General features: G+C 38.0%; 3 protein-coding genes across 3 annotated transcripts; all 3 read right to left on the bottom strand.

The window, feature by feature from the left end:
• Positions 1-2,777: 2,777 nt before the first annotated feature.
• On the bottom strand, positions 2,778-4,590 carry LOC107668359 (melanoregulin). Its single transcript, XM_016460202.1, has 4 exons — positions 4,550-4,590; positions 4,026-4,215; positions 3,145-3,240; positions 2,778-2,807 (listed from the first exon to the last, which is right to left on the bottom strand). The coding sequence occupies exons 2-4, from the start codon at positions 4,191-4,193 to the stop codon at positions 2,778-2,780; spliced, it is 294 nt and encodes a 97-aa protein (XP_016315688.1). The 5' UTR covers positions 4,194-4,215; positions 4,550-4,590.
• A 539-nt stretch (positions 4,591-5,129) lies between these two features.
• LOC107668360 (coiled-coil domain-containing protein 108-like) lies at positions 5,130-18,582 on the bottom strand. The gene is given in 31 exon segments (XM_016460203.1): positions 5,130-5,298; positions 5,467-5,601; positions 5,717-6,054; positions 6,620-6,670; positions 7,003-7,146; positions 7,236-7,385; positions 7,554-7,745; positions 8,470-8,580; positions 8,664-8,730; positions 8,817-8,993; positions 9,085-9,213; positions 9,325-9,538; positions 9,827-9,960; positions 10,443-10,603; positions 10,784-10,930; positions 11,010-11,075; positions 11,078-11,236; positions 12,117-12,356; positions 12,476-12,613; positions 12,924-13,313; positions 13,527-13,724; positions 13,845-14,113; positions 14,209-14,431; positions 14,524-14,618; positions 14,621-14,647; positions 15,695-15,894; positions 15,988-16,154; positions 16,340-16,442; positions 16,844-17,013; positions 17,695-17,774; positions 18,478-18,582. Coding segments are annotated over 30 exon segments (4,839 nt in total). The 5' UTR covers positions 17,770-17,774; positions 18,478-18,582.
• A 1,318-nt stretch (positions 18,583-19,900) lies between these two features.
• On the bottom strand, positions 19,901-22,195 carry LOC107668369 (motor neuron and pancreas homeobox protein 1-like). The gene is made up of 3 exons (XM_016460208.1): positions 21,772-22,195; positions 20,810-20,970; positions 19,901-20,304 (listed from the first exon to the last, which is right to left on the bottom strand). Exons 1-3 carry the CDS (start codon positions 22,193-22,195, stop codon positions 19,951-19,953), a joined length of 939 nt encoding a protein of 312 aa, XP_016315694.1. The 3' UTR covers positions 19,901-19,950.
• Positions 22,196-23,059: the final 864 nt, after the last annotated feature.

Here is a 23,059-nt window from a genome sequence, read left to right on the forward strand (position 1 = left end):
AAAATCTTGCCCACCATTCACTGCCATTATAAAGCTTGGAAAAGCCAGGACATTTTTTTTTTAAATATAAAAAGTCATATACACTTAGTCATATAGTCATACAGTTAGGATGGCTTGAGGGCTGGGCTGTACAGTGCGACATATATGTCGCACGTGCTACGAAATAACTTTTATATAACTCTGATTGTATTCGTTTGGAAGAAGAAAGTCATATACACCTAGGTTGGCTTGAGGGTGAGTAAATCATGGGGCAATTTTCATTTTTGGGTGAACTAACCCTTTAAAACCACACTTCAGTATAGCGCTGCCCAGAGAAAATGACTAAAACTTAAATTAAAATTTAAATATAAACTGAAAACACAAAAAAGGTATTTAAAAATTAGTAATACTATAAAACTTAATAAAAAATAAAATTAATAAATACTATTAAAATCAATTACGAATAAAAACTACAATAGTATACATGTGATACTAAAATAAAACTGCTCTAAAGCACCAATTTTTCACCACAGTCCCATTGTGGGACAGTTTGACAACTCTGTTCGTCAAATTTTATCTGTTGGCATGTATTAAATCCAACAGGATCTAGGCAACTGGAAAAAGTATACGATTTCTTGTGCATCTCAAGGATACAGCCGTAGTAACTTGAGCAACATAGCTGGAGAATGGTGGGAAGAGAAGTAGAAAGCACTAAAGGGGTGGCAGGAGTTGAAAGGGAAGAAAGTTAATAAAGAGTGAATGAAAGAGTGGGAAATGACTGAAAAAAGAAAAGAAAAATGGAGAGACACTTTGCTATACTATAGCACTCTACCCTGACCCAGTTGCAGAGCTGATATGAAGTTGGACTCGTGCAGTAATTATAGTCATTATGAAAAACAATCACATATCCTTCATAAGGATAAAATGCTCCTATTTTTCTCCGTCTGCGAGGTGAATGGGGCAGATCATCTTTCATAGACAGACCCTGAGATGATGTAAACTGTAGAGAGTTGAACCCTGTCCTTTCTTTGGTCATGGATGAACATTTCCAGCAATTGCTAGAGGGACGTGACAACAAAGCCAGGACAGTCACACACATCAACACTGACATGAACAGACGCACACACATATAATCAGAAAAAGGTGTTTCTGCTGGCCTTCAGCAATAAGAGAGAGCCAAGCTTGAAAACTCAGAAGATTTATAATAAAGCCCCCTCCTCCTCCCCACACTGCTTTCTCAATCTCTCCCTCTCTCTCTTTCTCTGCTCCACATCTGTTTCTGGCTCCTCAGATCAGGCCCAGGAGTCAACAATATATAGGTCAACGTGCACAGCTGAAACTATGACCACACTCACTTATTATCTGATAGAAGGATATTAAACAGCCATGCATGGCATCAAGCAGAGAGAATTACGAAATACATTGTAGTCAATCTTCATTATGGGATATGTCATCTCTTTAGATGTTTAGTGAGCTCATGCTGGACTACTGCTGAGAGAAAAAAAAAGTATTTTAAAATAAAATGGTTAGACTGACCTCTGTTGGCGAATCTGATGATGCACATAAAATCACAAAATGGGAAATTCTATTTACATTAACATGTAACTGATAATAAAGTAAAACCTGTAGTGTTAGTTACATTAAATTACTGAGATTAAATTATATTAAAAGTGCATTCAGTAATTCTTATTTCGAAATTCTTAATTCGCTTAGACCAGGGGTGTCCAAATTCAGTCCTAGAGGGCCACAGTCCTGCAGAGTTTAGCTCCAGCTTGCCTCAACACACCTGCCTGGAAGTTTCTATGCCTAGAACCTAGATTAGCTGGTTCAGGCATACTGCACGCCCCCCCCTCAAAAAAGGTCCTTGTGAGTGCAAGCACACTTGGCAATTACGCTCTTTCTGATTCTGATGTTAAAGATAAGCCTCTAGCTCAGGCCTATTTGGACCACAATTAGTGTCACGGCAGGTGTTTTTAATGTCGTATTTTACATGTTATAAAAGAAAGACATAATGCTTGTTTTGAAGCACAGCATTCTTTATTGATCTGATTGCAAAACATACATCAAAACAAATATACAATGAATTATAAATGTTGTGTACAGGGCCGGCGTGTGCCTAGACGAACTAGGCAAAAAGGAGAGATTTAATTTTTCTTTTATTGGACATTCGTTTGGAATTATTGCACTCATAACAACAATTTATCACTTCATTATTCTAATTCTAATTTAACTTTCTTTCATAATAGTGCCGCTCCCGTGACGCCAAACAACAATGAATTTATTGATAAAAATAGTTGCAGAAGAAGCATCAAAGAGAGCAAACGAGTCCAAACTTAGAAGTTCCTTTCCATCTCAAGACTCAATTCTTGGATATTTCTCTTTGGCCAACCGCACAAAGTCTTCAGCACTGTCCAAAGACACCAGTCGATCCTAGGAAATTATCATATCAATTTAAAAGCTCATTATTCCAAAAGTCCTTCAGCTCAACCAAGCTGCTTGTAAAATTGGCACATCCTTGATCGAGTAAAATATAATCATGTAGAAAACTTTTTACATTATACGTTTATCATGATGAGTCCATTTAATGTACACATACAGTACACCATTGAGGCTGTTGGACTGAGGACTGTTGTTATTTATTATGCAGACATTACAGTAATTTACCATGACAAAGACATATCTTTCACTGTTGCTGAGTCCACGGGGGAAGAGGCCCGTCTCCTCTGATACTATGCGTAGGAGATCCCTGGCCTTCTCCACATTGTCCCAATCATTCAGAACAGTCAGTCTGTTCACTGTCAGTAAGGAGTCTGCCTCCTTCTGGTAACCTGGATCAATAACATACACGTACATTTACATGACTGCACTTCTTCAGACACAAAGACATGTTCACACTCCACTGCCATTACATGGGCAAATAAGGGTCACGTTTTACTTGGTATGCTATTGCTATTATTGCATAACTTGCATTGTGCATTATTCATTTAAGCATAAATAAATGACATTTTTAAAGATAAAATGAACATTGTTCTTGTAAGCCATTTCCTTTTTTCAAGAACATAGAACGTAGAAAATAAAACATACAACTATAAGTAAAAAATAATACAGTTATAACATAATTTAAAAAGGAAAATAATAAAATAAATATATAAAAATATAGTCCACCTCACCCAGCTGAAGCAAGATCTTCTTCCAACGTGTACAAACTTCTTTATGAGCACACCTCAGAGTGTGGATATCATAGTTCAGTTTCTCCCATTCCTAAAACACACACAAATAGTGGAAGTGCAGTCAAAGAGCAAGACACAAAGAAAGCTTTGAAGAACTTTGTGGATGGAGGCATAGGTTGCGTGGCAGAACATTACTATTGGGTTACCATTGATTGATTCTAACAAGTTCAGAAGTGCATTATAGACCATGTGCTCTCCAGCTGTCAACAGCCTGATAAATATGAGAAAAGCTAAAGCTACTGTATGAAGTGGACACTGACATACAGGAAACATTAACAAAATTAGGTTAAAATCCCAAATATTGCATTTTATAAAAAAAAAAAAAAAAAAAGACCTAAGATTAATGTCAAGAAAGAATTTCTGCTCTGATCATCTGATTGTGGTTTACAGTTAAAATGACCAGATCAGTGTGCTCATCTCACTTTAGGTTTGTGTCTGAAGTGAACTCTTCATCACTTGTCTTTCTGGTACAGTTGAGCTGAATTCAATTTGAGAAAATTGGCAAATTACATCAGCCTGAATTCTGATGTATTTACTTGTAGCCAAAGTCCAATACAAAAAAGTCTAAGTCACATCTTCTCTAAAGCACGAAGCAGTACGTATAGAAGGCCTTATGGATTTTGTACTGGTCCAGGCATAACTGCATAAAAGAATCTGAAAAAGATTTTCTTTTGCAGTGTGATTTGAATGTTTGCATTTGGATGTGTAAAAAAGGTGACAGCTGTGTAACATGGGTAGAGATGACCATTAAACTAAAAATGCGACCAACATTACACACAAATCGCATCCCAGAGTGCATGCGTATTTGTTCCTCACCTCAGTATCTTTGTCCACTTTGTTCCTCATCTTGATGAATGCGTGTAATTCAGACCCCTCAGTAGTGGAGATGGAGGTTTGAGTGCTGCTCCAGGTCCTCCCCTCCTTCTCAGGTCCAGATCTGCTGTCATGCAACTCATCCACTGTTGTCTCACTGCCACTGGACATACTGGTCCTGGTGGAGGCAACACTGTATTCAAAGACTTTATTAAACTAGATTTCACAAATACATCTGGATATAGTACTATTAAAGATTCTAGTGATGAATAACAAAATTTAATATTGTTGATATTTGTCATTTTTACAAACAGAATATTCAACAATAATTATTTTTTACTTTTTAAATTCTCAAAACTTTTATTGTTATTATAGTATTAACCCTTTCTATCATAAAAAAATCACTCTCGTAATATTTTTTTTTTCATAATAAATCTGTCTTTAACTACACACAAGGAAAAATCGTATGCAATGTTTACAATTTATACAATTATATACAAGAAAAACACCAACATTTTGTCACTTACCTTAATATACGATCTTTCTCCTCAGTAGTTTCAAGAATAGGACAGCAGCCAGAATAAAAGGCGCCCATTTAAAGCAACAACGTTTTTTTCCCCTAAAATTAGCTAAAATTCAGTACGCCATACTCATAGTTATTGTTCCTTATAGTAGAGCCAACATCCTCCATGCACTAGGATAGAAATTTGTGCTGAAGTTATTTCTCACAGGCGGTGTCCTTAACTTGATAATGGGCGACTCTGGCCATGTGACTGCACTGTTTAAATGCCCTTGGGACTAACCAAATTCAAGACAGTCAGCACAAATAAAACAAAAACACTACATCTGGAGCTGCCTTATTTAAAATGCATACATTTATGTCTATATGTAGAAATTACTACTGTAATTTATGTGACCCACATCTGTATCGGTTCTTTACAATTCTTGCTTCAGAATTCAAGAAACTCTCAGACGTTTAACTTTCCACTTTGTTTAGAACCAAGACAATGTGTTGAGCTATGTCAGCATTAGTCTGAAAGATCCAGCTGCTGGTGATGGGACAGACTCAGTGAATTTACACCAGGGTTTGTCATTTTTAAAGACAGTTTAATACAAATCAGTCTCAAGCATGTCATACAGATACTCAGGCTCCAGGTTTGAGACCATGGCTTGAGTAGACATGTATGGGCTTGGGCTGGTCACTAGGGGGTGCATCTGCTCCCTGTTGTCATTCGATTCGGCCCTGTACTGTCTGTTGGAGCCAAGACTGTTTTTCCTACACATGCATAAAATGAAAAAGTAAAGTCCTGGCTAATACCTCTTCAGTGAAGAGTCAATGCCACTTGGGTACATTTCTTATTAAAAAAGGTTATGGCAAAAAAAAAGTAATTAAAAAAAAAAATGATACAGATAAAGTGAGATCAACATAAAATGAAGATGTGACCTGGAAGAAGATGGTGGAAGTGCAATGATTCGGGGTCGTGTCGTCAGCACCAGCTCACCCAAGAAAGCTTCCGTCATTAGGTTCTGCAACATGTTCAGCAAAATGTCCTCCACCAGGTCACAAAACTCAGGCAACCTGCAGAAAAGAAGGAGAGAGAACGAAGATTAGTTGTTTAAATGACAACATTTGATTTACGACTAAATTTTTTCTTCTCTAGTGTTATAAGAGCCTCTCTAGTGTCACAGCACACCTGCGAATGGACTCCTGGACCTTCATCTTTATCTCCTCCTGGACTTCATTCAGAGACTCCTGGTCACACTCACTCTTGGGTCTGTCTGCAGTGCTATAGTTTCCTGTGTAAGTCTCTGCTGGAGTGACACTGGACACACTAAACATTTCTACAGGGTTCTGGCTGCCTGCAGCAGAGCGGGGTTGTGTTTGTGTGGGGAGCGTAGGAGCAGGCCGCAGCTGTGTGAAGTACGGCCCCTGCTCACTGTCGCCCTCTACCAGAGACTGCTGGAACTGAGGCTCTTCTAGGAGACTCCTGTAGGAGAACACAGAATGACCGACCACGACCAGTGTGAACTCCTACTGAGCAAGAGTAGGAATGACAGTTGTTCCATTTAATACGTCAGAAAGGCTGCAAAACGTACACTACCATTTAAAAGTTGGGGGTCAGGTTTTAGAATGTTTTTCAAAGAAGTCTCTCACCAAAGCTGCATTTGATCAAAAATACAGTACAAACGGCAATATTGTGAAATATTGTTACAATTTAAAATACCTGTTTTCTATTTGAATATATTTTAAAATTTGATTTATTCCTGTGATGGCAAAGCTGAATTTTCAGCAGCCATTACTCCAGTCTTCAGTGTCACATGATCCTTCAGAAATCATTCTAATATGCTGATTAATTATCAATGTTGAAAACAGTTGTGCAGCTTAATATTTTTGTGGAAACCATGCTACATTTTTTCATGATTCTTTGATGAATTAAAAGTTTAAAAGAACATCATTTATTTGAAATACAATCTTCCATAACATTATAAATGTCTTTATCGTCACTTTTGATCAATGCATTAAAAATTAATACATCTTTTCTCAATAAACATATTCATTTAAAACAAAGAATCAAACAAAAAATAAATTTTTTAACAACAAAATCTAGCGGTGCTAGACGACCACTCTCAGGACAGATCTTTACAGTCTGTGGTCAACATGACAAACAAATGAACGCATGCAGTCAATAGTCAATATACTGAGTAGACTGGCCATGTTATCTGATCAATTACACATTGTATCAGTTTGTTCCAAACCCTTATGCTGAAATGATTTCTGTGGCACAAAAAAAAAAAACATTTATGAAGAATCATGCAGTTCTTTTGCACATAATGGCAATTTATTGTTCCATAGTGATATTTCACTTCTGTCAAGCTTTAAAAAACATTATGAAAGCACCACAAAAGTGGCCCATATGACTTTTGCGCTACATAGCAGATTTTTCATTTTTGCACGAACTATTACTTTAAATCTACGTACCTGCTGGCATTCTGTGCTTGTTCCGTTCAATTTATACAACACTTGGTCTGTGTGTGAGACGTTGGTCAAAAAAAGGATGCGTGTACTACGAGAGCCCACTGGGATATCACCAAAACACACTCTCTCTTCTGACAGGAACACCACCTATTCACAAAGAAAGAGAGAAAATTTTGGCTTCCTTTTTATGTGGAACATTTCTTATATATGGCTTATATCATCAAGCACTTTCTTACTTGTCCAGGTACTGGGATTCTTTTAGTGCAAGGCACAGTAATACAACCATCCTGTATTTGAATGGGTTCTGACTCTCTTTCATCAAAGCCTTGGCCCTCAAAGGTTACGAACATGCTGTCCCCCTCCACCACATGAATAGGTATGTCCACCTGGAATTGTGTGGCAATCTCAGTACAAATCACTAAATGGTTTGCATATTAAAGTAGACCGTAATGTCTTTTCAGACAAAAACAAGTGTTACTATGTGAAATGTTTTTGGCAGCAGGGGCATTAACAGTGCGTTTATTTTAAGAGGAAGTTATTGTGGCGTAACTAACACTGTATGTTTTAGCCTCCAGTGGGGAGAAGATCCACTCCACCAGGGCGGTGTGGCCTGGTTCCACTTCTCCTCCAGGGTTCAGACACTGTAAGAATGGATGACTGAAGTTCTCCTCCATCAGTTCCTCCAGTGGAGTGGTGTCGATGTGAAATCTAAGCGGGAGAGCGCCTGCATTATACAGCTCATACACCTATGCAGATTAAGCATTTAGCACATCTGTGACTATTAAAAATAAACACATGATATCTAGCAGATGACTGTAAGGATCTGCCAATAATTAAACAATTAATAACAATTTTTAAAGTCATTTTATCCTCTAAGGTTCTCAACCTTTATAACTCCAAGGCCCCTACCGTGCAAAATAATAATCTATGAACACTTCAAGTTTCTGTACATTAAATTCCAGATTTCCAGAAGTTTCAAGTTCCAAATGTTCTTCAGGGATCCCATTCTTTCTAATCAGTTAATCTGCATGACTTTTCCAGTTGTCAATGATTTACTGGATTAAGGATAAGTATTTTTAAAATAATTTGATAATTTCCTGATTTGTAGACGTTTTAGCTTATTTTAACACTCATTTTGTCTTATTTTAAATAATTTTAGGTCACCTTTGGCTGGTTAGCATGACCCTGTTAGCCACTGCTGGTAGGTACTGTAACTACACCATTTGTGGACATAAACAATTAAGCCTTGCAAAATACACCACAACATCAACATTAATAAAAATAATAATAATAATAATTATATATATTTTAGTTGACGTTTTGTCAGTCGAAGGGCCCTATATAATATAATATACGGTAATATTTAAGAGTTTATAATAAAAAATAAAAAGTCTATCTTATAAACTAAACAGCTTATAAAAACAGCTTTCAGGGAAAACCTCACTTGAGGTAACTTATAGGCCTACAAACCTGTTTGGGGGGACTGAACCCTCCAATTGCCACCGGGGAAAAGATGTGCCGGTTGGAGGAGAGGTAAATGTAGCATCTGTCTCTTTCCACAGTTACTCCTATAAAATTCAGCTGGAAAAAAATCAAGATTTGTCAGAATAAATCGTTTGTTAAAATGATTCATGTGCTGCAATGAAAAGAATCATTTGCCTCACCAGTATCTCTCTTCCATGTGAAAGTTTCAACAAGACAGGAAGACGATCTGTTCCCACAAAGTCATGTCTGGGAGAGAAGCATATGCCTTATAGTTTTCTGTGCCTCACTAAGCAACACTTCAGTGTAAAAGCACTATTGTGCTCATTCCTGACCTGTATGTGAATTGCACTGTCCTCTGTTGGCCAGGCAGGAGTTTACCAGAGTGTGGGGAGATAGAGAAGAGCCGGTGGTCCTGAATCTTCATCAGGTGGAGCTCAGATGCACTGAAATCTCCAGTCTCAGCCCAGTACTCCAGCTCAATCTGTTGGTCCTCTGGGAGCAAGAATGACCTGAGGGAGACCATTTTGATAATTTCTTCAAATTGCAGGCGTTACTTTATTTACTACTGTAAACTACAGGCATCAAGTTATGGATGCTCACCACTCTACAGGAATACTTCCTGGGTTCTTAAACAAAAGCAGAATACTGGAGGGGTCTGAGCCCAGGGGAGCAGCACTGAAGCTAAAATCCAACATGGCTGAGGTGAAGACGGAAGGGCAACGTCGAAGGCTGCAGAAGGTTTTAATGGATATCAGAAGAAAGCTGGGTAGAAAGAAATCTCTGAATTTATGACTTTTAATTGAAGCAAAACAAAAAAAAGCTGTTTGTTTAAAGTATTGCCTGTGTCTAGTGGGCACCCTGAAGGTGAGCTCAGATGGGCTGGGTTCTCTGTGTAGATAAGCGTTGAATGCATCCAGATCGAAGAGGTGCCAGAGCTGCAGTTTACTCAGTCCTTCCACACTGCCACAGCTACGAGCATCCATCACCTCCAGGGTGGGATACACTCCCTCGGCCTGTACATGGCATACAGATTGCGGCTCTCCTCCCACAGAGACTGGCTGCCAGAAAATAGTTTTATATGTTGTGAAATTTACCCATAGCAATTCTTTCAAACATGCAAAATGGCATATTTTAGACTTTAACGTGATAAATGTCTTAATAAACCAATTGAAAATAGCAGCATGAGTTTCCATGCTGGTGCAGGTTGTTTTACTCTGGTTAGTGGTGGCTAATGATGGTGGAACGTTGCAGCAGGCAGCAGGCTGCATTTATTATCTAATACCATGCAAACACTAAACTCGCAGTTTAAAGCATAAACAGAACTCATTTCTTAGTATGCAACCAGAAGCATTGAGGATGTGGTAACTGATGGTCCAGCAGTAATGGGCCCTGCGAGCCGGTTTCACTGTGCAGCGGATCGGTAGCCTGCAGTCAGCAGGTATGTTTCCACTTACATTCTCCATCTCCAGAACTGAAAAAGTAAGGCTTAATTTAAATAAATAAATAAATAATAAAGACTGACTTGACAGCAATCATAAGTACAACATAAAACAACTACACTACCGTTCAAAAGTTTGGGGTCGGGTAAGATTTTTTCATGTTTTTGAAAGATTTTTTTTTTAATCAAAAATACAGTAAAATACAGTTACTTATTATTATTAATGCTGAACACAGTTGTGCTGCTTAATAGATGAATAGAATAGAAATAGAATAGAAAGTTCAAAAGAGCAGCATTTATTTGAAATAGATTTTTTTGTAACATTCTGAAAGTCCTTGGTGTCACTTTTGATCAATGTAATGCATCCTTACTAAATAAAGTATCAATTTGAATGGTAGTGTAAATAATTTGTATATGGCTGAATATAGACAGAGAGGCATTTAAAGTGAGACACAGAGTCCTAGGAACGGCAGTAAAAATATTTCTAGTGAGTTGACAATGTAAGTGTCTCCATCCCAAAGGATCTTGAGTCATATCTTCTGGGAGGCCTGTAACAGTGACGCTCTGCTGTGTGATCAGAGAGTAGCTGACAGCACAGGGGCTGTCGTTCAGTAGAGGGACATCAAATGACTTACAGCTTCCCACCAGCACCTCACCAAGATCTATAACAGGATGCTCTGCCTGCGAAAAAAAATTACAAGTTATGACAATCTTTTTACATAAAAATTATAGGAAAGTGTACACAATCAACCCATCCCAACGCAAGGTCACTAACCAAGTGTAAGCAAATCTGTGTCATTGATAATATGCACTCCATTGTACAGATGATTAGATGTTCTTAATTTCATTCAGGCAACACACCTGGAGAGAACCTGTGCATGCCAATCTGACAGCCTTAATGGTAAGCCTGGATTTCTTGCATTGTGGCATTTGGACAGGCCAGAATGTGAGACTGGGCTTCATGTTGTACATCATCTCCTCCATAGGGGCAAAGGACCATTTCTGTACCTGAAAGCAAACAAAAACTTTCATTAATAAGACTGAAACTACTATGCCCCAAAATACCACAATCACACTGAAGCCTTACCTTTGATTCATTGGGCTGGAGCATGTCTGTGTCCGGCAGTACAGTCAGAACCCTTTGGTCAGATCTTTGGTCAGCCTCCACTTGAACTCCACCGGCACTCTGCTCATGTTCTTCACCTGCAGGGTTCTCTGAGAGCACGAGCCCACGGCTGTGGGCTAAAAGAACAGACTTCCATCCCCCTCCACGCTCATGAAAAGCTTCTCTGCTACAGCGACCACATTCAGTACCTACAAAAGATTCATTTGTAGGCTAAAATGGCCCATCAAAACCACAGCTTTCAGTTTCAGAAATTCCTAGTTTACTTTTTAATGAGTTAATGATGAGTTTAATGATTTTTAGGCATGCAGTGTCACACTTTAGTAAAAGTAAAGATAACTTAATGGAAATTGATACAAGTACAGGTAAACTAACTCATTACAAAAATACATAAATAAAAGCAACTGATATTAAAACTAGTATCAGTATCAAAAGTACAGGTTAATTTTATAGATAGGCTAATGGCACAACTGATTGTATCGCTGGCAGTCTGTGTTAGGATATGTAAGAGTTAAAGTGATTGTTCACCCAAAAACTGAAAACTGTCATCATTTACTCATCCTCATGTCGTAACAAAGTTCTTCAGCACAACATTGGGGTCTTTTGGGGTTATTCTTGGTTAATGTTAATTAATAAATAATCTTTTGTTCATTGTTAGATCATGTTTGTTCTTGCTACATCACTTTATTTTAATATCGAATTATTAATTATTATATTTAAAAGACTAATGTGTGTGTCCAACTCCTAATTCAGTTATACTGACATTATTCATAAATTATGTTGAAATGTCATACTTGTGTCTTGTATTAATGTAAATTACTATTGAGGAAGTAGCAGTATAATAAAATTATTAGAGAAACTGGCAGTAATACTCAGATAATATTTTTTATTAAGATCACAGACTATGTCAAAAATGAGTGCATGACCTTAGTAATTATCCTTTTCTTCATGATAATGTGTCTCTAGAGGTATCAATATAGATTTTTGGCTTTTTGGAAGTGGCTTCAATCACTCAGTGTGGCAAATCACTATATTGTACTATCTTACTGCCATGTAAGACATTGTGTTAACCTGTGTGTGTTTGGGGCTGGCATTCAGATGTAATGTCAAAGGGATACTGGCAGGATGATCCGGTGATGGAGTGCATCTGAAGGTAAGGATCTGGTGGCTGCCTGCTGGAACCAGACCACTGGGTGGAAGCACGCATACAGGTGGACATTCCTCTGGATCTAATCTGAAGATCAAGGGTAGGTTACCTGTATTCTGCAGGAGAATACTGCGGTATGATACCTGCTTCAGTGCAGGGAATACCTGGAGGTAGATGGATGGTGTTAAAACCTTTTAAGTGTATTTACATTCAGTATTTTTCCAATTATGGTTATGGTCTCTCTACATATTATGTTGAAAGATGTAAGCATTATCAGACTCACTACTTTAGGGTATTGAAGAGAGAAGTTGGGGATGAAGTGCTCTTTTCCAGGTTGAAATGAGTGACCGCTCACCCTGACTGTAAGGCACCAGGGTGGACACAAAGTCCAATCCTCCACATTTCTATGATCCCTCAGAACCTGGGGATGACAAAAAATTAATTCAGAACTCCTGTTCTCTTTACATGCCATTTACATATTGAATACAATTGCTGGAGATCACCAAATCAATTTACTTTAAGGCTGAAATACACTACATGACTTCTGCCCCGATTTACAGTCTGGACGAGTCAACACTAATTGTCGAAAGGCAGAGCCAGTCTGCAGATTTGATTTGACAGATTTCACAGAACATTGCATAGATTATGATGGGCACAGTCTTTTTTTGCTATACAGACAGAGGATATCAAACAGGTTATGTAGTATATTCCAGCCTTTAGTCTCACATTACCTTGTAAAAAGTGAAACACTCAAGCTGTGCTGCATGGAAGATGTTCTGCTGGTTGGGATTGTATGTCACTCTGAAGGCTGTGCTCTTTAATGGGCCCAGCTCACAGGAGAGAGGAGAGATGGAGAAAGGGGATTCAGCTACATGAGTCCACATCAGACAGATCTTGCCTTTGGTGTGGTTGGTGATGGAGACTGACTTAGATGCTGGGCCGTCATAAAAAAGGAGCTCAGATGGCTGAACTGTAACATGGGGGCTGGGGAATCTGGAGGGGTTTGAGGTGTTGTCAAGTTCTGTTTCCACTTCAGGTGCTGAATTAATGTGGAAATACTCCTCCAGAGGACTGCGCGGGTTGAAGAGAAGTGTGGATTTGTCAGTACCCTCTGCTGGAATCTAAAGAAAGTTAGATGCAGTGTTATGTGATGTCACATGCATGCTTGTTTTCCAGTTTTCCTTTTTTGTTGTTGTTGTTGTTGTTGTTAGCTGTGGTGTACCTGATTTTTTTGTGAATTAGATAGAAGAATATGAGGTTAGGATGTTTGACTTAACTCTTAGATGTCAGAAAATTTGTATGTTACATCACAGTGCAGATGGACAAACACACACCTCCTGGATTAGCAATGCTCCGCTATCATCAAGTTTTAATTTGTGTTCATCCAGCAAGGCACTCAGTATGTCAGGAGGATAACAGGTGAGCCCTCGTAGCAGATTCATTCTGTAGACACTCAGGTGTCTGGGGTTTAAAACGGCTGGCTTCAACTGCTCTGAGTGACAGGTGCCAATCAAATCCAGAAACAGTGGCTCCTTTAAAGAGAAAAGCAGAACCGCTTTTGAATGAAAACAAGACAAGAAAGAGCAGATATTCAACCAAGAAGCCAACAAACAGACAGACAGAAATTAAAAACAGACAGATAGACAGACTACCCTGTGCAGCAGCAAACAGATCACTGTCTTGTGATAAGCTATAGGTTGATGTGGGCGGAACTTCACACGCAGAGTGAGTTTGCTGCTGCCTGGCAGAGAGCCACAAGGCTTATCAATGCTGAACACACTATGGCTGCCAGTGATCACATCAAACTGGTAATGGGCCAATACTGCAGAGGAGTTGATGATCTGTACATTGTGTGTGACTTCTGTGCCTTCCTCAACACAGCCAAAGTCCAATACAGAGGTACTTAGAGACACTATTGGACCTATAGTAGACAGAAGAAGGCTGTCAGACGGTTTGATATGTTTACGAGCAGATGTTTGGAAAGCTTTTACTGTAGGGTTATACTGTATATTGTACCTATGCAGGTTCCTGACACTTTGAGCAGGTCTCTGCTTACAGCTCCAGGACAGGTAACAGAGAGGTAGTCCACACTAATGCTGTCCACTATGAGTGGGGAGAAGCAGACAGGGACTTTCAACACTGAATTTGGAGCGATCTTCCCCTCATGCACCTCACAGCAGAACACAGACTCCATGAGAGCGGGACGTCTCAACCAGGATAGACTGATTGTTGTGCTAACCTAAGAGAGAAAGAGAGTGACTGTGATCGAGAAATATCTGAGTAACGTCTAAATATTCAATGAGCAAAAAAGTAGGGCGGAGGGAAACATACAGTGGAGAGGTTGTAGATCTCAAAGTGTCTTTCAAGAGAGTCTCCTACTGCCACACTGCCAAACTCCAACACCTTACAGCCTTCCTCCTGCCCCATGAGCGGATCTGGAGGTGGGGGTACTTGGCTGTGGAAAGGAATTTAAATGTGATGTGAGTCATTTTTTTGATGTTAAAATACTTTACAGTTTAATATGTAGAGACAAATATAATTGGCGTTCACTTTTTAGTGGCCTGGGATTAAAAAAAGTTTTGGTTTACATTTTAATAAAAAAAAAAAAATCTTCAATAAATATTTCTTGGCCAACAAAATGTAGAGATTGTGGAACTTTTAAGAGGCAATGAACTCAAAATCCCATGAAACACTTAAAATGACATAACTGAATAAAGAAGGATGGTGAAATATCAAATATTTATATTAATTGGTAAAAATAACTTAAAATAAAAAATAGTTTAAAACATTTTATACAACATATAGTTTTTTATATGTTGTATAAAAACCAACCTATTTTAAATTTATGCATATACAAATATGCATACAAACACAGACACAAACACATATTTGTATGTGCATAAATTTATACTTGTTTTTATACAACATATAAAACAGTATATGTTGTATAAAATATATGTTTTTATACTATATGCTGTTTTTAAATATATATTTTTTACTATTTTTGATAAAAACTTCTGAGCTAACAGTATGTCTGTCTTTTAAGATTTATCCACCTTATTTTTGCCGTAAGAGCGGGTGCGGCCTTTTTTGTAAATTTAATGTGTCTGGCTTCTGCTGTCATCCGCTTCCAGCTATTTTTAGCTGTACAAAACAGCTCGTTTTGTTGCTTGATATTGCAAACTTGTGTTTTTTACCATATTATTTTAATGTGTTGTCTTAATTATAAACATACTGGGTTGTAGCACAAACAATTTTATAGTTTATTGCATTTTGTTATTCTTCTTGTCATTTCCCTAATGTGGCTAATGAAGCGGAAGTCTCGCACATTCAACGAAAACAGCTTACTTCCGCAATGAAAAATAAGGTGGATACAGAATTGTTAAACATTTATTTCTCTATGTAGAGAATGAATGATTTTATTACTTTAAAATGGTAGAAACGACCAGTATATATCCTAAATGTGCTTTCTGAAATTCTTTGAAAAGCTTAGTGTTCTCACACAGCCCACGCAGAAGCACAGCACAGCTGCTCTCCCCATCATCTCCAAAAGCACAGCTGGCCTCAGCCTGATACCCTAGAGCCTGCTGGGGTTTAAACTCTACTGTAACCCTGCATTCTTCTCCAGGCTTTAACTGTCCAGTTTCAGGGGACAGCTGGAAGGGAGGGTCCACAAACCACCCGAATCCTGTTTGCAGCTTACTGGGGACACAAAAATTGCATTCACAGGTTTCAAAATTCAGCACTTTCTTTGCACTTTCTCCATAGCTCAGATGATCTTTAGTCATGCTTTACCTGGAATTACGAAAGCGGAAGCTGGTTTGGGAGCTGTGCTGGGCAGCACAAGGTGGCAACATCACTGTGTCTGGTACCTCCAGGGCATGATGAGGAGTCACAGCTTGCAGAGACACCTGGAATGTGCCTTCCTTACCCTGAAACTCTATAGCGTCTGCATACTCACACTGGAAAGAGCAAGGCAAGAAAGAAGAATACATGCAAATCTAGTCAGGCAAATAATATCTCTCATTACTTGCTGTAAATGTTGATTATAAAATTCATCATAATCATAGGATTAATGAATGCTTCAATTATATAACAAGCTTAAGATGATATATTAAATAAGAAACACAGATAATTTAAACTTTACTTTCTCAAGAGGCTGAAAAGTAACTGTGAGTGAGTAAGACGTTCCTGGGCTCAGAAGGATGGTCTGAGGAAATGGTGTGCTGAAGAACTTGGAAGCAGGAGGTCTGAAATGGACAAAATACAACAATTTAAACACTACAGTTCGAAAGTTTTAGGTCAGAAAGATTTTTAAAAAAAGAACACTTTTATTCAGCAAAGCATTACATTTATTAAAAGTGACAGTAAAGACATTTGCGATGTTACTAAAGATTTATATCTCAACTAAATGCTGTTTTTTACATTCTATTCATCAAAAAAATTCAATAATAAATAAAATAAAATAAAAAAGTACAAAAAATTAATAAATAAAAATATGTATCTCAGTTTCCTCAAAAATATTAAGCAGCACAACCAAACTTAAGACTTAAAACCCATTTTAAAAAATCTTACCAGACACAAACTTTGCTTTGAATTATGGAAAAATTAACTTTTGGTCTTAATGAGTTATTGTTTTAAGTGGACTGACCCGAAGGTGAGTTTCTGGAGTTTTCCATGTATGCTTTTAAGGAACAGTGATTTGGTATACTCTCGTCCTGGCTCCCAGCCCTCCCAGACCAACTCAGCCCAGGTTTCTACCCCAAAGAAGCAGTTTTGAGTTCTTTTCAGAGGACTCCCTGACCTGAGGCGTGAGACCCTCTGAAAATAAAGGTAATCAAGTCATATAGTCTATTGTTTTTTTTTCACCAGCAGATGGCAGTGTATTTCAGCAAAGCATTTTAGCAGACCGGTGGTAAAAAGCCAATGCAAAATCTTTTTTTTATTTGTATTTTTTTATATAAAAACGATTACAATATAAATACTATTAGAAACTAGCTGCAAATAGCAGAATAATGAAACGTGAGTAAGTAGGCAAGAATAATGAACAACAAATAATTACAGAGCATATAATGAATAAGAAATTGGGGCTAGCTATCAAACACGGAGGTTGGCACGATTATTATACTCCATAACTACAAGTCCTAAGTGTAATTTTTATCGGGTCAAATTACTGGGGTTTTATAGGTTTATATATGTTATATATGTTGAGTTTTATTATAATTGTTTCATTGTCTAAATATTGCTGAAAATGCAGGTCCCATAGTCAACTTAATTCATTTAGTCTTTAGCCTATATAAATGTGACATCTTTTTTTTTTTTTTAAGTTATTTTATTTATTTATCTGTATATTTATTTATTTATTTTGGACATCAATTTACTTACAAAAACCCACCCTGGGAAATATTTGCTGAAATAAAAGAATGACAACGATCCCATGTCTGCCATGTTTACCCACATAATAAAAACTAACTAGTTCCACCTTTAAAAAAAACACCTTACCTTTCTATGTGGGTTGTGTGTGACTCCAAAGGGAATGCCTGAGCTCAGAGGATTCACCGGATGATCCGTCAACATTGCACCTAAAAAACAAACACCCAAACCACAGGAGTTCAAATAGTGCTGCACTTGTGGGCTTCAAATATTTCATATAGCTTTTATATCATATTATATAAAAACAGATGTGGATGTAGACTGCATAAATGATCTGGGCCGATATCAGATATTAACCTAAATTTCATCTGACCAATAATATGAACATATAAAGACCATACTGCATTAGGCAATATCTGTATTACTTTAAACACCTGTATGCTAAAGTGGCGCATTTACATTTATTTGCTCTTCTCTCCATTTATTGCAATAGCAGGATCTGTTATATGTCTGTCTGAGGTTAACTGAGGCTGGTGTAAATGTATGACCCTGCCACTCATTTCTTTACCTCTCTATTAGCTTAAGTGATTTGCCTTAAGGAAATCTGACAGCAAAGGTGATTGCCTCAGAGGATCATTAAATGAAATGTTATTGATAAAGGGGCACAGTGGGTTTTCTGGAGAGTATGCAAAGGTATTTTCTGTTTTATGTCTAAAATTACTGACATATTTTCTTTTAAAAAGTTGACAGCGTTGATAATTGCATAGAAGCTGTAATTCTGTTAAAATAACTCATAAATCCGTTTGCTAAACATTATATCAAGTATTACAAGTATGCCTTACACCTTCTACCAAAATGAGCAAAATTTGCGTTATTTTTACGTGATGTATCTTACTAGAAATTATAACTTACCACTGTATCTTTATCTCATGCAGATATATATCACAAACAAACAAGAAAACTGAATGGAAACGTGTCAGTTTATTTGTTTCGCAAGTTTTCCTCACTGTTGCGTATTCGAGCTCCATGACAACGCCGACGGAAACAGAAGAGGGACATTTTACACACGATAATTTTTTTTCTCAATACCTTTAGCACTCGAGACGCAGGTGTAATGTTCCAAATGCGTTATAAAAGTGCAAAGTTTCCCTTCTTCAGTGCTCGAGTGTGCTTTACTTTGGCAGGGTGTTTATTCCCGCCACTGCAGTGCATTTAATTAACATATAAATATGCCCTATTCTAGCTTGGCTGAGAACACTGCACCTTCTCTGCTTTAATATTTAATTGTTGGCCTTACACCACGCCCCTGTAAAAATGCTCTTTTGGTCACTGAGGTAATTCATCTTTTCGAATTAAATGGCCCGGTGACATCAGCATAAGGAGTAGATTATTTTGCTTTTCCTTCATTAACTTAATTATTTGCCTATCAGTAAACCCCCCTGAGTAATTCATATTTGAGAGGCTGTGGCCATAAATATCAGGGCCTGCGTTGTTTATAATGCACTGTAGATTCGTCTGCGCTTTAATCACCATCTGTGTCAGCTAGAGGTTAAAATGGAGAGGAGAGTGGGCCGATGATTATGTAGGATGGGGGTGATACTCATTTACAGTTTTAATCCTTTCACTCATGAGCTGAACACATACAAACAGCATTTCTATAGGGTTCAAGTGAGAGAATGGATTTTGTTTATTTCCTTTTTGTCTCCAAGTACATATTTTACCAGCAATCTTTGAAGGGCACACATCCTTCAAACTGAGTCCTGATATCAGTTGAATAAATTAGATATAATCTATAACAGTTAAATAACATTAAAGACACCAACATCAACATTACATAAACTAATGGACTAACTAATGCACCGTTCACAGTTTGCCCATGTTCAGTATTTGCAGAGGATTGACCAGTTCCTCAGTGTTCCGGTCACTGGTTACTGGAAGAAAGCTGACACTGATGACCTCTGGACAATCATCTGTTCCCCAGCATCCACTCTCGACTACATACTATTAAACATGATGTGTTCAAGAGACCAATGAGCACAAGTGACAGCCTGTGACGTTCAGTGCAAATGCTTCCTCATTTGGTTCAACAGCTTTTTTCAACCAAAATGTCCATGTTAACATATATAGTAAAGATTTTGATCACATAAGAAAAACATTAGTTTGAAATAGTGTACATTTGCAGTTTACAAGCAGCCCTCAAGAAAAAATATTAAGTGCAAATAAACCGGAAGACTTATTTAAGACTTTTTTGACTATAAACATCATGGACAATGAACTCATCTGGTCTAAGCGATAGTTTTGACATCAACAGCTTTCAGTCTTGAGGTGTTGGATTTTAAACCTGTCCAGTTCATGGACATGCAGACTGCAGCTGCCATTAGTTCTTCATAACCCGAGTCTGATCTTTCGGTCTCCTCCGATCTCTTCCAGGTCGTCATCAGAGTAAGAGCCATGAGAGCTGTAGCTCAGCGCGGAGCTGTGCTGCAGGAAGTCCGATGGGTGAGGTAAACCCACACCTGCGTTAATCGATTTTCTGAACTCTTCCTCTTCTTCTTCATCATCTTCCTCCTCTCCGTCCAGATCCTCATCGTCATCGTGTGCACTGCAGCGACTGAGGTCTTTGGGCTTGTTTTCTCTCTTGCCTGACTTACAGCCATCTGTTTCCATCTGCGCAGCCTGCTCTTTAGCTTTACGGCTGCGCTTCCACTTCATCCGTCGATTCTGGAACCAAATCTTCACCTGGCAAATACATAACAATCATCACAATCAATCACATAAAGGTTGATCCATTGGTATTAGCATTTGGAAATATTCATGAACTTATTATTGATTTGATGATGCAAATTATTTTGCTGTCCCACAGTTCTCAGTATGTCTTTCTCCCTCATCCCTTCTTTTTAATGGATGAAGGTGCACCCCAAACCTAACCGTCAATGGGACATAAGCAGATCATATGAATAAGATTGTACAAATTCAGTCATCAATTTGCCAAAACATCCAATACTCCTAAAAATAAAGGTTCTTTTTTGGCCTTTATTGTTCCATGATGAACCTTTAACATTCATTGAACCTTTTCATTTGCACTAAAGGTTCTTTATAGTAGGTTCTTCAGAATGTTCTTCACACTGAGTAAAATAGTTCTTTTAGGAACTGTTGACTGAAAGGTCCTTTGGGGAACCAAAAATGGATCTTCTTTGGCATTGCTGCAAAAATTATGAATTGTCATGTGTTGCTTTCTCCTCACCTGTGTCTCAGTCAGCATGAGAGAAGTGGCCACTTCATAGCGTTTGGGTCGTGATAGGTACTTGTTGAGTTTGAACTGATTTTCCAGCTCTAGCAGTTGCTGGCTGGTGAAAGCTGTGCGTGGTCTCCGGGACTTTCCAATTAAACCAGACTGAGGTGCCCCTGAGAAGAGGGTTAGTTGATAAAGGAGGTATAAGACTTGTGCCAAAAAACAAAGACATACGGTGAAGACACCAAGCAGACACAGCAAACAAGAACATAGTCACCTCTTGTTCCTCCCCCCTAATAGATAATGATAACAGCTTTACTTCAGTTTATTGTTGATGACTGGGAGATACTGCTTTGGAAGGACAATAAAACACCAGCGAGCACCATTAACTTAATGAAAATTCAATAAATGCTACCAGATAACTTTATTGATGAAGCTCAGACCGTTTTAAGTGTTTCTTTATAGTTTTCCTCTGGATGAAGCAGGCAGTTTTAATGGAGTTGTCATTTATGATGCTATGAAAAGACTGAAAATAAAAAAGCTTACATTATAGTTCCGTTAGCAGTAAATACTGATTCAATTATGCTAGATAATATTTATGGCATGTGAGTTCACTTTATAGTGATTTTGCAGAAAGATGCCTTTATATTGTACATGTTTATGTGATGTTATATTTTTTTCATAATTTTCCCAACATTTTAGAATACATAAAGTTTTATACATGTAAATATATTTGTAACTTTATGAATACTGATAATAATCATTGCTGCAGCTTCATGGAAATACGCTTGGGGTAAAAATAAGTAAATAACATGTAGGCCTATTTTCCAGATCTCTGTGTCAAGATTACACGCATTATTATCATTTAGACTTTTTTAATTCAAAGGCGTTCTTAAAATGTAAGCACTGATATACCTATAAAAATGAACAAATATTATAATGCATATGCATAATTCTGCAGAAGGGACACATACCGCTGTAGTCTGCGAGGCGAGGCATTATGAGTCCAGCCCGGAGCCAGTGTTCTAACGGGAACGAACCGGCCACGGCTGCTGCTTTCAGGTGCTCCGGGTACGGCTGCGCGAAACCTGAATACGCGAAGGTGGGATGCTGCGCTCCCAGTGCCGTGATGGAGTACATAGGTGAGGGATACATTCCTGGCATAGGCCCTTGGCAAAGTGACGTTAATCCTGGGTGAGAAATGTTCAGCATGCCCGGTTTGGGCATGACCCCTGTCTGAAGGTGAAAGGCGCGAGGAGGAGAGCTCTCTGTCCGTTTGCAGGTCGCGGGCTCGATGTCAGCGCCGTCGTTGCACAGTCCCGGGGAATCCTCGCGAACCATCCGCTGAGAGCTCTCTGACAACAGCGCATCTATTCGAAAGTTCCTCGACTTATCCATTGAGAAAAACTTTAAGTCTCAAGTATGTTACGAGCTAAATATATTATAAAATAGTATAATTTTAAGCGTTTTTTTTTTTCTTTTTTCCCCTCTTACACTAGCCTAAAATTAGAATTAACTTTTACTTAGGCCAAACTATTTGCCTGACCGTCTGTAATATTGTCTAATTCTTTAAGAGAGTTGTGGATTTTGTTTGTGTTTTCATCTCTATACCCGTGACGCAACGTTATGCCTGGAGCGCGTGCAGACATCAGTTTTTGACTGTCTCACGCTCCAGCTCGCTCGTCCTAAACACTCTCTGATTGGTTCATTTCGATGCCCTTAGAGTTGAGAAACTTCCAATGCGTTCTAATTAATTCATTACACACGCATTTATTTCACCGTCAAGCCATACATTTCACGTATCTTAAGACTTATCGGTCAATTGGCCACACAAACATTTTTTTGTCAACACAACTGATCTTCTAAAAAGAATATTTATCCACAGAAAAGTCTGCAAAATGTAATTGATTAAACAGCAATTAAAACAACAATAACAATGAGCGATAGACAATTTGTTATAGGCTACTATAAGCTAAAAGAGATACGAAATAACAACAACAAAAGAAAACGTAGACCTATTTTACATTAAAAAACTGGGCACATTTAGACGTCTTTAAAATCTCTCAAAAATACTTTACAAATTCATTTAGCCTACGTTGTCGATATAATTTCGACTGGTGATCTATGTTTATTATTCATTTTTCTTATTTCACTGAGGGGCTTTACACGATGTTGTTATGGCAATATTTTTGTTCCCATCTATTTAACTTTATTAAAAATTTTTAAAACTTTTTATATAGCCTAGCCTATGTTTGGTTCAAG

This window comes from Sinocyclocheilus anshuiensis, unplaced genomic scaffold, assembly GCF_001515605.1.
Source record: "Sinocyclocheilus anshuiensis isolate Anshui unplaced genomic scaffold, SAMN03320099.WGS_v1.1 scaffold1237, whole genome shotgun sequence".
Lineage (NCBI taxonomy): Eukaryota > Metazoa > Chordata > Actinopteri > Cypriniformes > Cyprinidae > Sinocyclocheilus > Sinocyclocheilus anshuiensis.